The sequence below is a fragment of the Trichoplusia ni genome, chromosome 5, assembly GCF_003590095.1.
Source record: "Trichoplusia ni isolate ovarian cell line Hi5 chromosome 5, tn1, whole genome shotgun sequence".
Taxonomy (NCBI): domain Eukaryota; kingdom Metazoa; phylum Arthropoda; class Insecta; order Lepidoptera; family Noctuidae; genus Trichoplusia; species Trichoplusia ni.
Window position 1 is genome coordinate 3633065 of NC_039482.1, and position 16425 is coordinate 3649489.

The 16425-nt window shown below is 34.5% G+C and overlaps 2 protein-coding genes across 2 annotated transcripts; both read left to right on the forward strand.

The window, feature by feature from the left end:
- Positions 1-1326: 1326 nt before the first annotated feature.
- LOC113494108 (facilitated trehalose transporter Tret1-like) lies at positions 1327-10240 on the forward strand. The gene is made up of 9 exons (XM_026872256.1): positions 1327-1618; positions 2190-2299; positions 3916-4035; positions 4533-4688; positions 5318-5485; positions 6962-7094; positions 8509-8738; positions 9323-9517; positions 9940-10240. Exons 1-9 carry the CDS (start codon positions 1552-1554, stop codon positions 10216-10218), a joined length of 1458 nt encoding a protein of 485 aa, XP_026728057.1. The 5' UTR covers positions 1327-1551; the 3' UTR covers positions 10219-10240.
- A 71-nt stretch (positions 10241-10311) lies between these two features.
- LOC113493877 lies at positions 10312-15511 on the forward strand. Its single transcript, XM_026871909.1, has 4 exons — positions 10312-11361; positions 11787-11882; positions 11979-12132; positions 15297-15511. The coding sequence occupies exons 1-4, from the start codon at positions 10612-10614 to the stop codon at positions 15485-15487; spliced, it is 1191 nt and encodes a 396-aa protein (XP_026727710.1). The 5' UTR covers positions 10312-10611; the 3' UTR covers positions 15488-15511.
- The last annotated feature ends 914 nt before the right edge of the window (positions 15512-16425 follow it).

Here is a 16425-nt window from a genome sequence, read left to right on the forward strand (position 1 = left end):
CACGTAGTATAGGACGTCCTCAGCCACGGTGTAGCGATGATCAGCGCAAGATGGCTGGCAGGATCTGGATGCGAGCTGTCGGAGATAGATCTCGATGGCGTGCAATTGGGGATGCCTCTGTCCAGCAGTGGACGAATATGGGCTGATGATGATGATGATGATGACTGTTGTCTAAAGCATAACTGATTTTATAAGTGTAGTTCGAGTAATCGTACATCTTTTTTCAATACTCAACACTTTATAGCTTCTATAGTATACGTTCATATTAACAGATGGTTTGTTATAATTAAGAACAGTAAGGATCCTGTCGGGCACAGCGAGGTTTAAGAGCATTTATCAAACGAATCGTCCTTTGAATTTTTGAAGAAACTAATCGAGTTTATTACTACCATTAAATCTTAATAGTATGAAAGAAGTATGAAAGACCGAACGAATGCTATATACAAAATTATTTGAAAGGCTGGAAAACATATGGCCCTCGATCATATTTCCTAGAAAGCTGATGATTGAAGACTCCTGTCTGGCCCGAAACTAATCTACTAGACTATTGATACTAAGTCGTATTACATCATTTTTATCATTGAACGAAGGTAAAAATAAATAGTAAAGCAAATGAATCTCTACAACATTTATTTGAATCAATGATAAGAGAAATTCCTAAGCAAATATGCGAGTATATAAGTTAGGAGCAAAAAGTAATTGAAGGAAGTGCCCATCACTGCCGTAGCAACTACACTTACAAAATAGGTTAATTGTGAGCTGCAGTCACGACGTTAAGGGTGCCGTAGTGGCATTCCGGTTATCTGACAAAGTTTGTGACCAAAAAACATTGCTCCCTTATCGTATTGTATTACTTTTAATAGTGGCAATAGGATACATCATCCGTGACAACCATCACCATGGTTTGACTTTCTTTAAGGATTAAAACCACGTCAATAGCTTACGGGTAGTTTAAAAGCTGAAGCCTATTTTAATTTGTTCGAATTGTAACGTTAAAACGACGCCAGAAAGTAAATGATTATAATCATGAACGTTTATTTCAACAACAAATCGATTTTGACAAACTGTTTATTTGATATACAATGGTTGTATCGTTTTATAGCACCTATAGCCACCACCCAGCTCCAGTATAAAGACAGCTCAGACAAATTTTAACTTACAAAATCTGATTACAGACGAAGGGACAAATGAAAGCAAATAAATTAAGAAAATTCTTTTCAAATCTATCAACTTAATGTGAGGTGTTGTCAATGGTCATCGTTTAATAGTGTCGCGCAAAATATGAATGCCACTTCCTTTTCCCAATGTGTTCTGTGCCTCAAATCGTACGAAACTATTACATGTTTTAGTGCCTACAGTCTCAATTCAGTTTATCAAGAATCGTGACAAACGATATACGACCGCTCACATTGGCAAAATATTAAATAATATAATTTAAATTACCGTTTTAATATCATCATAAAATGTAACCAAAGTGGTTTTATTAAGTTTTTATTATAAGTGTAAAATAGCAAATTAATTATACTTTTTATACGTTTTTGATAATCGAAAATGGGAAAATATTTTTACATATTTCAAGAGGGGAGTAAAGTGAATCAGATAATATGTGCGATTTTGGGTAAGTGTTTTTTTTATATATCTGTCATTGTTAAGTTCTTCGATTTCACCGATATCCAAGGTTATTGGTCTAAGAGCCCGTGGACGCCAGACCTACGTTATTTTATAAAAGCTGAAAGTTTGTCAGCGATACCCAACATAGGTAAGAACAATGGTTGATTATGGAGTTTGGCTCTGGCAGACAAACGGCGCTAAAGGTGCCACGGTCTAGCATACACAGGCTCTTACTTTATATTCTCTGTCAGCACAGCAGATCCCGAGACGATTAACGATGAATTGTAGGTTTCGGTTCACCAATATAAACCTGGAATAGGTCTTTTTGCTATTGGACTATTAGACATAAAGTTCCAGCCGTACCTTTAGCCAGCCAGTTATGGCAAAAAGAACTATGATGTCTCCTAGTAAGAGCCTCCTTGGTACAATCAGAAATTTACCAATTCATTGTCTCTTTACGCATACAAATATACGTATGTAAGTTGTTCAGCGTGCATATGAGTATAATGATTTCCAAAACCTTCAGAAGCTCTCTGAAGATGAATTATTTTACTGTTATTTTTCTTCTTTTTATACAGTGAACATGCCAGTTTTTGCGTACGGAGCCGGTATCGGTTGGATGTCGCCAATGTCTCTACTGCTTCAATCAAAAAACTCTCCTAGAGGAATACCACTTACTGATTTTGAGGTCAGTGTATTAGGTCCTGCTATGTATAGGTCATGCTTATGTAGATCATGTATTTTGCCGAGTATTTTAATAAAAAAAAATGCTAACCCTGTGTAAATTTGATTAAAAGTAATTTATATTTTTTTTATCTAGCCCACTGTGTCCCACTGCTGAGCAAAGGCCTACCCCAAATCCTTCCACGATTCTCTATTCTGGGTCGCATGGAACCAGCCAGCCAGTTTATTAATTAGACTTGAAATATAATTGATTAAATTCGATCTTACTAAAGACAGATAGGCACCTTCTTCTTAAATTAAATTAGGTTATCTTTATAGATTTAGATCTCATCAGATTATCTTTAAGAAGTTTTTAGAAATAAATCTTTCAATATAATATTAATACCTTAAGATGATGACGATGTCTGACCTCAAGATATATTATATTTCTACTGACCATTAATTGACTAATATAAGATTGACAGACGTTTCAAACAACGTGTTGCTTTGTTTTAATATTTTCAAGGATGGCTGATCAATTTTATATCATGCTTTACAAACAGTATATTGAAAGATTTATTTGAAAAAAATACTTTTATAATTGGGTATTTAACTAAAAGAGTACTTATTTCGTCGTATAGGTAAAAAATATTGAATACGGTATTTATTTACTCCATTAACAGAAAAAAAACGAAGATAAAGACATAATAATTAAAACCTCAGCTTGGTAATCGATTCGCCCAAATTAGAATGGCCTACTTTCAATTTTGAATATTTATAGGGACAGATTCGCTAAAGACAAATTTTACAGCGGGCAAAACCGGTATACTGAAATGTTGTAAGTAGTCCATTCCGTTTCGGGCGAATCGCCTACTGAGCCAAAACCTCTAGCGTCGTTTTTGCGTTTTTTCTTTGTTTATGCGATAAAACGGAAATACGTAGCCAATATTTTTTTGAAGGAACAATGAGTTCTTTTTGACAAATCAAGAAGCTTCAAAAAGGTTTCATATAACTGTACATATTTGTACAAGTATAAAAAGCAAATCGAAATACCATAACTCTATTACGAGAAATATTTAGAATAGAATACCTACTATTATGAATGCCTAAAACGTTACCCAACAAAACACCATTGAATGATTATTATGAAAACATAGTCGATCTAGGCAAGCTTGTTGTACAACTACCGAACAAATGAATGAAAATGTTTTCATTTTTCATGTATTGTGTAGGTTTTATTTTTTATTTTATTACGACTTATGAATGATTAAGCCGATTATGATGCATGGAGTGTACTTATATATGCAACAAATATACCCGCATTCTCCGCCGCGGGGGGGTTTTACAAACATACAAATCACGTGCTCAAAGACACCCAGACTCAGAACAAGCGTTAGTGGATCACACAAATCCTTGTCCTACGCGAGATCGAACCCACGACATCGGGTACAGTTGGTAGTTTGGTGTGGTGACCGCAACCACTCGGCTATACGTGCAGTCAAGATTTTAATTTTGATGTGTTAGTAAAACATAATGAAATAACTCTAAATCCTGTATGATACGTTTCTTTTAATTTCGGAGATGATGATGCCTATGATAATTTTGGATAATCTTCTTATGTTATTTGTATGGTCTTTACAGATGTCATGGATAGCTGCAGTACCGTATCTGACATGTGTGCCAGCTAATTACTTGATGGCCCTTATTGGTGATAAGCTAGGAAGAAAACTGACATTGTTTATTATATCAGGTCTATCGTTTGTAAGTAATTCTGCCTTGTAATTCAATTATTTAATGAATTTAAATAATTTCGGAAATCAAATTCAAATACTGTTTGCATGCATAAGGCTAGCAAGTAAAAGTTTTCGGACAAGTCAGTCGATAGTGAGTCGGGCTCGCGAAACCAAGGATTTCATTGAGAATGGGCTAACAAAAAAAATTTACACGTTTTAACGTTTTACGCCCTCTCACAAATAATCTTTCAGGTAATTGCTAAGACTGTGGCGAAGTAATTGAATTCCCTTGATAATCGAACTTCGACATCCCATTTTCCCACCACCTGTTTCCCCAACAAACAAAGCTAAGAACTCTCTTAACTAAGTCTTCAATATTCACAACACAAATTCATTTATCAGTCAGTATCTTTGCCGACGGTCACGTCAAACTTATAACAGCCCTCTCTTTGCGATTGGGAATAAAAAACGCGAGGAACGAGTGACAAAAATGCTTTGTCTAATCATTTTCCTTTCCAATTCCAGACTTGCTGGGCAATAAAACTTTCATCTATGGAAGTGTGGGCCTTTATTCTAGCAAGAGCGATATTTGGTATAACAATGGCTGGCGCTTATGTAACCTGCCCTCTGTACACCAAAGAGATTAGTTCAAATAGCGTGAGGGGAATGCTGGGTACCTTGGTAAGTATACATGGTTCAAGAGGTAGAGATGATGAAAATCAAGAGTCTTTTGATGATGGATGGAGTTCTTTAGATGATGATTTCTATGCCCCACACAAAAATAGCACTAAATACCATGCAGCTACAGAGATAGCATACATTTTTTTTAGATAAGGTGTATTTTAGTCTGGTTTTATTCAAGCCCCAAATTATTTTAGAATCAATTTCTAGATATCCTCGAATCTTTCCACCGCGTAAAGATTTCAGAGCTTTTAGTTTAGCCATGCTTGAATAATTGAGAATCGAGAAGTGAGAATTGAGTGTTTTGAAGTCAGGTATCAGACTTCAACTGATTTTAAAGCGCTTTGGGCATGTAGAGAACTTTGAATTATCAGATCATCACTAACTTTTTACTTTAATAGGGCCTTTGCCGTCTAATATTATTACAGTGGTGTAAGGAAGACACAATCAACGTGTCGTTTTCATAACTGCAAACAATTTTATTTAGAAGGGTTCTCTGGTCGTAAGATAGGTTAATTTATTTAATTACAGGTTTTTTAGCTACTTTGCGTGAGTAAACGAATAAATCCACCTCAAATATTTGCCAATATTAATATTAATTTATCTAATATGTAAATTCTTGTTTTCAGGTTATCCTTTTCCATACTACGGGCAATTTGTTCCTGTACATCATCGGTGACATTCTGAGTTACCGAACTATTCTATGGATCTGTTTGGCGATGCCGACATTCCATTTGATCCTCTTTATGATGATGCCCGAGTCTCCATCTTACCTCGTGAAGAAGAATGATATGGAGGTTCGTTTTATTTATTACAAGTATTATTTTACCTGTCTGTCTGACCCTTTGTTCTAAATCAAATCTTGGCAGGATAAATTTTATTTTAAGTTCTATTTGACCCACTTACCAGTTATCGATTAGGCTAAGATTTTGCTAGCATTTGAATATTAACAATATTTTGATGATGTGACTGATCTGATGCTGGAATTGGAAGAGGTCATGGAACCATCGCAATAAAATGACTAAACTACATAAGGTTTGGGCCTTTTAAAATTTGTAATTGATAAGCCAGGACCAGGTAAGAGGGAGTTGAGTATCACTAGAGAGGAGGAAGTCTTGATGTGGAGGACCGATATCAGAAAAGCCTAAGACTTGCAATGACCTACAATGGACATAGCTAATTTATTGATATAGTACAAACTTTATCTCATTGCTCCATATACCAGTACTACTTAAGTTCATTATTTAATTTTAAAAATATGTCCTTATGAACTGTTCTTCTTAAAATGTATGATATTTTTAACAATCACTTTTATTACTAATCCTACACAATATTCTCGATGGGATTTTTTATTACTATTTGTTACTTTAACGACATTTTTCTCCTTGACAAATGATTAGGAAATTTTCTCCTCTATTTCAATATTAGCAGTTATATTGTGTAACACATAGGCTGATAACACTGTCTTAATTTATATGTAAATCTTATTAAGATTCTCAAACAAACTGCTAGGTAAATAAAAGTACTGAAATACTCTGAGGTGTGACTGTTATCTACGAGATAATATAATATATTATGTCATATCTTTATGTAAATTGTATTACTTAATGCGTATAATTCGATATACAGATAAAAAACCTCGTGTAGTACATGAAATTTCGGTAAATAAAAAGTCAATGCACTTAAAACACATTCTCTGTGTCTCTTCATTTGCGGGTTATTTTGGTTACGGTGTACGCAACACATGGACCCAGGCTCAACATGCAAAGACTTTGTTGAGAATTTAAATCTAAAATGTGATGCACTCATCTATCAATTATTATTATTACTAGCCATTTACCAACAAGCTATAAAGCGCATTATTCTATGAGGCAATCTATCTATTGCATCAAAACGCGATATTCAAAAAACCTACATAGTATTATATTAATGGAACAAGGCTCGTCACTTCTTCCGGACACCGAATCAGTTTTGAGCTACCACACAGGTGGTAAACAATAAAAAAGATCTCACGGCAAGCCGAGAAGGAGACAGCGAACCAGCGGCCCCTGTCAGCCATAGTCAAGAAATGAATGGAAGAACCAGGTTCCTTCCCTTTCCCAAAACAGATACAGATAATGATAATTATTTATTTCAAGTAATGGAACTCATAAGAGATACTCTTCAACATTAGTTTTCCTTAATTTTGTTTGCATTATATCCCTGAATAATACATAGTTTTAATTAGCTCAGAGTATCAGATATAACATTTTTCTCGTATTATTGGTTTTCAGGGAGCCGGCAGAGCTTTAGCATGGCTCAGATGTAGGAAGGAAGAAGATCCAAAAGTCATGAGTGAAATCGCTGAAATAAAAAAGGAACAAACGAAAGATGAAGAAAGCAATAAATTTGTTATTAAAGCTATTTGTAAGTACCTAACCCTTTGGGAATTTCAATTTAATTCACAATTTATTCTATGTTCTTTTACACTCAAACCCATCATGACACGCGAAACTGAGGGTCCCTTACGCATAGGCTAAAGAAAAGTGATTCGGACCAGTGATAAATAAATTTAAAGTATTTTTGTCCAAATTATTTATGAGCAGATGAATATCTAGAATTTTATTTCGTATTTGTTTTTATAGTGGCATCATAAGTACGGTCGAAATATCATGGTTCGAGAGATTCAGTAAAGTGTTCCACAGGGTGTGATAGCCAATAATTCGTGCTTTATCCGAGTTTCAGCTCCAAATAACATAAACACATATAAGACTGGTAGTTATATATTTTGGCTCCTCTTTACCAATGCCGAATGTTAATGATCTACGAATGATAGTCGGAACTCACTATTAGAAAAGCTTTACAGAAAAAATCTCATTACTTTTACATGTATACATATGTAAAGTACTAGCTTTTCGCCTGCGGCTTTGCCCGCGTCGAGGTCGGTTATATCGCGTTTCCAAGAGAAAAAAAAGAAAAAAATAAACTTCAAAAGTCCGGGATAAAAACTATCCTATGTTCTTTCTCAAGGTCAACTCTATCTCTTATTCTGTCTAATCTCCGAAATGAATTTATCGATTTTGACGAGGATTATTGGCAGGTAGATGATGTATTAAGCAAAAACTTAGACTACTTCTATTTTAGAAGAAATATCGATTTGCGAAATACGAAGTCGCGGGTACAGCTGCTACAGAATACTATCAAAGGCGTGTTTCAATTCAACTACAAGCAGTTCGGTCTTTAACCAGCTCTAATCAATCCAATCAAGCTCATTGTCTTGTCTCGCCTTTTGATTTCTCAAGACCAACAACCAATTGTTCATAATTACAGCGCCATAGCAAAGTAAGAATTTCGGCACTCGAAAATAATTACAATATTGTAACTATTTTTTGAATTTTATTTTTAAGTAGATATAAATTGAACTAAAAACAATTCAAAAGTCTGCCTTAGTTTGTCTATCAAAAGGCTGTATCTGACAACTAGAAAGTGGACATTGCCACGCAAAATCTATCCCAATAACACCAATAAACATAAAAATCGAGGTTGAGCAACTTTTAATATGGTTATAATTTTGATGGGTGACTGTTTTTCTGCAACTTTGTAGTTCCTTAGCTCATTTGTACGGAACCTTCAGTATCGCGAGTTCGAATCATACTTGATCGGTATATTTGATAACATCATGTCGCATAGACACCGATCACTAGAAGACGACCAATATGTTTAACATTAATATTTAATATTTAACTCTTCAAAGTAGTTTTTTAACTTTTCTAAGGTTAGGTTAGGTAAGGCTAATCTCCAAACACAACCGAACTAATTCCTATAACACTTTCATTTTCAGTACAAGACAAGATCTTGATAAGAGCTTTCATAATAGCCATGGTGACGGCTTTAGCGAGGGAAGTGTGTGGTGCTATTCCAGTTCTAAACTTTGCTGGGGAGATCTTCACGATGGCATCCGAAGGGTCAGGCATAGTCCTGTCTCCAAACCAGCAAGCCATGGCTTTGGGCGCTGTGCAGGTGGCAGGTGCAACTTTAGCTTCTGGCACCATGGAAAAGGCTGGAAGAAAGGTGAAGCATTGAAAACAGCCTACCAAAGGCCAATTTTGTAATAACTTTTGTGAGGAAATTCATAGTTATTCGATGTAACTGTCAATACGTACATAATATGATATCCAGACGAAGTGACCTGATATAGAAACTGGTTGAGACAGTTACTTTTGTGTGATGAGATTTTTCAATTAAGAGTGAACCATTGTCTTGGCTCTCTGTATTATGAAGTATTAAAGCTAAATCGTAGAAGCGAGAAATAACATTACAATAAGCGATGTCTTGCTTCCACAACCACCATAGGGTATTTGACTAAAAAAATCGAAGAAGTCTTTCAGACAGGTGGTCCAAAACATTGAATAAATACTTTCCATTTTATCACATCATTAGGAGCATTAAAAGCATTGAAGATGATGAAATTTATGATAGTGGGTGCTAGTAACATCACTTCCTGGTAAAAAGTTCATTTTTGTGCACGAGATAAAAGATAAACTACGTGTCGAATATTTTTGGAAAATTGTCTGATGGACAAAACAGTTTTCCCTATTCTGCTTTTAAAGTTCCTGCAAGAAATTTATGTACTCCATTTTCATTTCTCTTCACAGCCACTATACGTGTCCACGGCTCTTATATCTGGATTGAGCATGTGTGCCTTAGCGTCGTGGTTCGTAGCCAAATCATACAGTCTGTACACACCATCCTGGCTGCCTCTACTAACATTATGCCTGTGCATCTTCTGCGATTCGCTGGGATTACAAACTGTTTCCGTTATCATCGCTTCGGAAATATTCTCTTTTAAGGTTGGTATGGGCTTTGTTTTTATTACGACAATGTTAACTTCAATTACGGTTACTGTGTTATTATAATATGTATATACTTATCGACAAATATTATTTGTAACTGCACACATTATGAAATGTTACTAGTATTTGATTACTTCAAACTTTATTTTTTCACTAGCTTTTTCCGCGGCTCCATTAGCGTTAATGTTGGTTAATAGTAATATTAATCATATTACTCTCCTTAAACGCAGTCAGATCAAAAAAGCCTGTGTTAATCCAATGAATCAACAAATTTTATACAAAACTTCAACAAACAATCCAGGCGTTTCTGCGTGAAGTGGTAATAGACGTAATACCAGCAAACGTTCGCTTCTACAATTATATTTGTTTGAGTAGGTACCCTAAAAAGTGAGAATAAAGCATATTTATTATAATTACAGTACCGAGGATCAGTGTTAGCCATGACAATGTCAGCAGCATCAACAGCCGCATTCCTCCAAGTGGTATTCTTCAAATCTCTCGTTAACGCCATAGGCGTACAAGTAGCATTCTACTTCTTTGGAGTTATTTGCCTATGCGCAGCTGTTTTCGTCATCATCTACGTACCGGAAACCAAAACGAGAAGTCTTGAAGAAATATACGAAGACTTGAAGACTAAGAAAGAGAAGAGAATAGAAAGAGAAAAAGAGATGGCAAGTAGTGCGGAGAAGTGTGTATAATATTAAATTTATTTAAAATTTATTTTAGTTTCATTAAAAGAAGCCTTTTTAGAAGCAACATGTACATTAACTTGGAGTTTTAAAGGGCCGGCGAAACGAATTTGGTGCAGTATTTATTTAACGTAGACCTAGACTTCCAGACAAGATTTTATAATGAATTGTAAAGCTTTGTTTAGTAACCGATTACTGTTATAAACTTTTAATCAAATATTATAGCTTACATAAACATCGCCCTTTCCTATCCTTGAAACATACATAGATATTGATTATAACGAACAAGTGCGCATTTTCATTATGAATTTATTACTTTATTTTTTGTCAACAACACTATACTTAATTTCATTCTGAAATTTTATGTCATTAATACAACTGTGTTGACAACAGCCCCATAAAATGTCCATCAACATAAAGGGGTCTCGTCTGAGGCTAACAAATTATCGTGTAGAAATTTTATTGAATAATGTAATTGACAAAGATTTGCAGAAAATGTTGTTACCTTTAAATATCATACAGTGTCTTACGTTCTGCCCAAAATATCAAATCAGGGATAACTTTATCACGTCAAACTGTCGTGCATTAAATGTTGTGTCTTTATTAGGAACATTGGTTTTTACAGGAATTCTTGTGATACGTGCGAGCCTAGCTTTTGAATCATATGTTCCACCAGCATTCTTCATCTCCCAAATTGTCGATTCCGGAAGTTACTTCGTCGGATACATCATTAACTTCATTGTCAGTATTAAGTATTCCGAACATAATGTCAAGTGGGTTTTGGCAATCCAAGACGTTCATAGATCACTCAATGATGAGTCTCAATTCAAAAGCATCACTATTTGGACTTGGATTGTTTCTATATTTGTCACAAGTGCGTATATTGTATATTTCATTTATTTTCAAATAAAAGTGAGCACTACAACGGTTAATATTGGAACTTTAATACTCTCAGTGTTTGATTTTAATATAGTATATGCTATCAAATTGATAAAATTCTTGAAATCAAAAGTAGTTCTATGGAATATCGAAGTTGTAAAGACATTGGAACTTAAAAACTATGACACCAAGGAGTATAATGACAAAATGTTTGAAGTGATTGTCAAAATATTCGACTGCTATAAATTGTTCAAAGTTAGTTTTAATCATTTGGTAAGTACTATTTTAAGGCTGGTTTCGCAGCAGTCCGGGAGATCCCTACGCGCCAGTAGTATGGAATACATCTTGTTTCGGAGTGGAATTCTAATCACTTCAGTCAACGCCGAGGGCATGGATTAGAGAAGTGACGCACTCCTACCTACCAAAAATATCCCGGGCCCCTTCAACTGCCTGAGCCTGAGCTACGGAATTGCATGCGCATATTCTCCGCGACTTTGCCTGAACAAAGGCGCGCCTAAGTTTACGTTTACGTTTTACATCAATGCGGATTGCTTTAGCTACTATAACTTCACCCATTCATCTTACATAGTATCATAGTTTTAAATCACTGTGGCCGCTACCCGTGCAACTGTAAAACCTGCCTATACATCTGCCTTTTCTCTTAGCTTATCTCAAAAAAGATTATTTTTTTATTTCAGATTCTTTACTTTATTCTAAATGTCTTTACGCATACCCTGCTTTACACGGGACTTGTGTTACTAATAATAGACGATAAAAACCCTAAGGAATTTATTGTGAGTAAAAAGTTTTAAAAAATAACTAAACTTCTACTTAATGAACTTAAACTTATTTTTTTTGATGTTTTTATGATTAATAATATTAATTTTCAGCCTAATGCAACCTTATCGGCCGTGTCCATATATATGTGGTTGGCAAAAGGTATTTTATTGCAAGTAATACTAACTCAAGAATGCGAGAAATTTTATAAAGCTATTGAAAATGTTCAAGATACGTGCGCAATTGTATTCAAATCTGGATGTTCAGGTTTTTAACTTAAGAATATTATGGATATTCATTATAATTTACAATAGTTTCAACTGTTCCTTTGTTTACAATCCAATCTTGTAAATGTATGATCTACCTACTTTCCGGTTCCTGATTAGTTTAACATTTATATGCATACACAATATTATGATGTCATACAACTGATCTGATGCTGGAGTTCAAAGACGGCTATAGAAACTCCACAGCAACGCGGCAAACCCCATCGAGTTTGTATTAGTGTGATTTGTCTTGTCCCTCCCTGTTGTCTAACCGAAAAACTTGTACTTCAGTAGATTTGATATTGACTGATCCTTTTGGTGACTCTGATTAACCTTTGTAAATGGCGATCGCTAGCGGCGGCCTATATCTGGCAGTGGACGTCCTCTGGCTAAAATTATGATGATGACTAATTTCCGTGTTTCGGAAGGCACGTTAAACTGTGGGTCCCGGCTGTTATTCCTACATCTTTGACAGTCATTACAGGTAGTCAGAAGCTTGAAAAGTCTGACAGCCAGTCTAACCAAGGGGTATCGTGTTGCCCAGGTAACTGGGTTGAGGTGGTCAGATAGGCAGTCGCTCTTTGTAAAACACTGGTACTTAGCTGAAACCGGTTGGACTGGTAGCCGACCCCAACATAGTTGGGAAAAGGCTAGGCCGATGATGATATGATGATGACTAACGAAAATGTAAATTACAGATCATAAGAAGAAACTGTGCAAGAACATACAGCGCTTATATAGAACATCGTTCAGCAAGATAAGTGTCAGCAGATTTTTGTATGTCGATGCATCCATGACAGCTAGTTTGGTGTATTCAGCTACCGAATATATAATAGTAATATTTCAGTTTCTATTCCTCTAGTCCTGATTTAAAAAAATAAATACTACGAGCATATATTTTTGGAATTTTTCTTTCACTTTTCGCTTTTTCCGTCGGGTAATATGCTTTAAAAGTGGTGTTTTAAATTATAAAATTTAAAAGTCATTGTTATCACACATCTTGACCTAAAATCATAAAGTTATTTTGCAAGCATATGAACCACCTAATTTTATGATGTAAGCAGGACTAATGCAGAAACATGTGTCGATGTGATTTAACTATAACATTTGATTCTGTCATTCAAAATAATTGAGAGGTTTTTCAATCATTATGTTCCAAAAAGTACTGGACTAAGTTATCTGGCAAGCATTAAAACACATTAATACAGCATGTTTCTTGAAGATTTTTTTCCCATCATTATTTCTAAAGCGTTTACGGATATGGTGTTCGACAAGGTTCATGCTTAGGCCCTCTGTTATTAATATGATTAAAATGATTACTTTTACTTTATGTAAAGCTGAACTTAAGCAGGTATATCATGTATCTATAATTGAAATACAATTATAAAAAATGGTTTCGTAACAAGCAAAACATGGTCATGATATTTTATGAAGCATTTTTTCCAATTCACGTTATTTATGCCAAATAATAATTAATTACTTGAAATGATATTTCAAGTTATTACTTATTCGGTTGATTAATAAGATGTCTCATATAAATGACACCAAAATGTAATTATTTTAGTGTCAGTATAATTTATGTACAACACAGCGTACAAAAGTACACGCGTATAAAAGCTATTAAACGACATTGTTTTTTTCTTACTTTCATGTAACATTTCAGTCAGTAAATTGTTTTAAGTCTGAAACCGTGGCTAACTTAATACATGGAATTCGAAGTCAAGAACAATTAAAAAATCTGCTAAACAAAGTTAGAACATGTTGAGCCAACGGAAAAATGTAGAATTTTGGTCGAATTGTACAAAATCTTCACTTTATTTAAATTTTCATTAGTTAAGAGGCCAATTCTTTGGGTGATTTGGTGACATTAACAATCTGTTACAATGTTTTCTCAAAAAAAGAAGAATTCTTATCATCTTGGTAGAAATCACCGAGTGGAAATATTGTTGAATAACTTTGTTGACAAAGATGTTCAGATAATGCTTAGACCTTTATACATTTTTCAAAATGTAACGTTTTACCCAAACTATTGCATCAAAAACAACTTTATTACATCTAACAATCGAATATCTACAGTCCTGTCCTTTTTTGGGACTTTTCTCTATATTTTCATACTGTTTCATGAATTGTTTCAAACAAGCAGCAATCTTAAACAAGAAAATAAGATTTTAGTGAGTATTTTCTTTGCTTGCGACTGTTGTTTTTACTCTCTCGGCTTCATTTTATATTTTATCGCTGGTGTTTTGTTCTCGGTACAAAATACACAGTTTGTGTTAACCATTCAAGATGTGCATAGGTTTCTCAATGAAAAGGCTAGCTTTAGGAGTTTCACTGTTTGGACTTGGGCCATGTTAATCTCTTATGTTTGTGGGTTTATAGCATACTTTGTACGAATTCATTATTATTCAGGGAAAAATTATATTAATCTCGCTGGCGTCGTTGTTATTATATTTGATTTGCATTTGATTAACGCTACCAGATTAATAAAATTGTTAGAATTGAAATTAGCGCTATGGAATATCGAAGCACTAAATACCCAAGAATACCAAAACACAGATTCTGAAAAGCAGAGTCAAAAACTATTTCAAGCATTTAATGGAATCTTTGAATGTTACAATTTATACAAAAAGGCGTATCAACATTCAGTAAGTGAAATTTTAAACGAAAAATAAGGTTAAGTTTGTTAACTGGTGATGATGCGTTTTCTGATTTCAGTTGCTGTATTATGTTCTTGGAGTGTTCATTCATTATTTAATGTACATTATAATGGTGATTGATTTGGTTCGAAAAGATTTTACGGTAAGGCCCATTTTTTTAAATTAACAGAATTTATTCTTATCTATTTACATCATCATGTATTGTATCACATTTTTTGGTTTTAGCTTGATGTATTAGAAATGGGTGTGTTTATATACCTTTGGTTGTTTAAGACTTTGATACTACAAATAATGATGTGCGTGTGTTGTGAGCAGTTCTACAAAGTTGTTCAGAATGTTCAAGATACGTGTGCTCTCATCTTGAAATCACAATGTTCAGGTATTCATTCAAATTTATTTGAGCTGGCATTTGACAACTAAGACTTGGTACTTAAATCTCTTGTCTACTGGAGGAATTATTTCTTAGCAAATGTTAACAATAGTCAACGCACTCTCTGAAAAATATGTTGATCCACTGGAATTTTCTTCTTTGTAGATGACATGAAGAGGCTATGTAAGAATGTGCAGCGCTTGCATCGAGCATCGTTCTCTAAGATACAGTTGTTTGGCCTGTTCCAAGTTGACGCTGTATTGATCGTGCAAATGATATCTGTTATTACTAATTACGTCATAGTCATGCTACAGTTTATTTTCTTATAGATCCCATGTAGTGAGATGTAATCATCGAATATCATAAAATTGTAACAAACAATACCGATTTCAAATTTGAAGAAATTTTGTTTGTGCCTTTGTGCGCGATGAACACCAATTGCTTATCCGATTTAGATGAGAATGTCATGAATGTCTGCACCATGCAAATGATGTCTGTTATTACCAATTATGTCATAGTCATGCTTCAGTTCATGTTTCTATAATTCCAATGTGATGAGACGTATAAAATATATTTGTTTTGGGTTTCATACATCATTCATTGTTAACTGATTTTTGTTTTTAAATTTCCAAGACAATATTAAATTACATGGCGATAGTGTTGGTCAAGTATTGATGTTGTATCTTTCAAATCTAAATTCCCACAGGGTGTATTTTTAGACCAAAGTACTTATTTCATTAAAAAATAACTTGACGACCTCCATGGTCGAGTGGCGTGAGCACCGGTTTCAAGGTGTCGCTAGCTCTGAGGTCCCGGGTTCGATCCCCGGTCGGGTCAATGTAAAAATTCACAATTTTACATTGCCTCGGGTCTGGGTGTTTGTGGTACCGTCGTTGTATCTGAATTCCATAACACAAGTGCTTTAGCAACTTACTTTGGGTTCAGAACAATGTATGTGATGTTGTCCGCATATATTATATATATTTTATTATAATAATACATACATGCTTAAAAGGACAAACACTTAGAATACTGAACGTACATGCTGTGGTTGTAACTCAGTATATTGCTAAAAACTATTTTGATAACAATAAAACATTTGGAGACATATCCTTGGTCTATATTCTTTTATTACAGGCAGGTACCTAAAGTAACAACTTTTTAAGTAATCACCCATTTCATTGATTAATAAAGTGCCTGTTCAGTCGATGTATCAAAAAAGTCAATACAGTAGCAGAATTTTCTGTACAGAAGAAAAGATAACCAA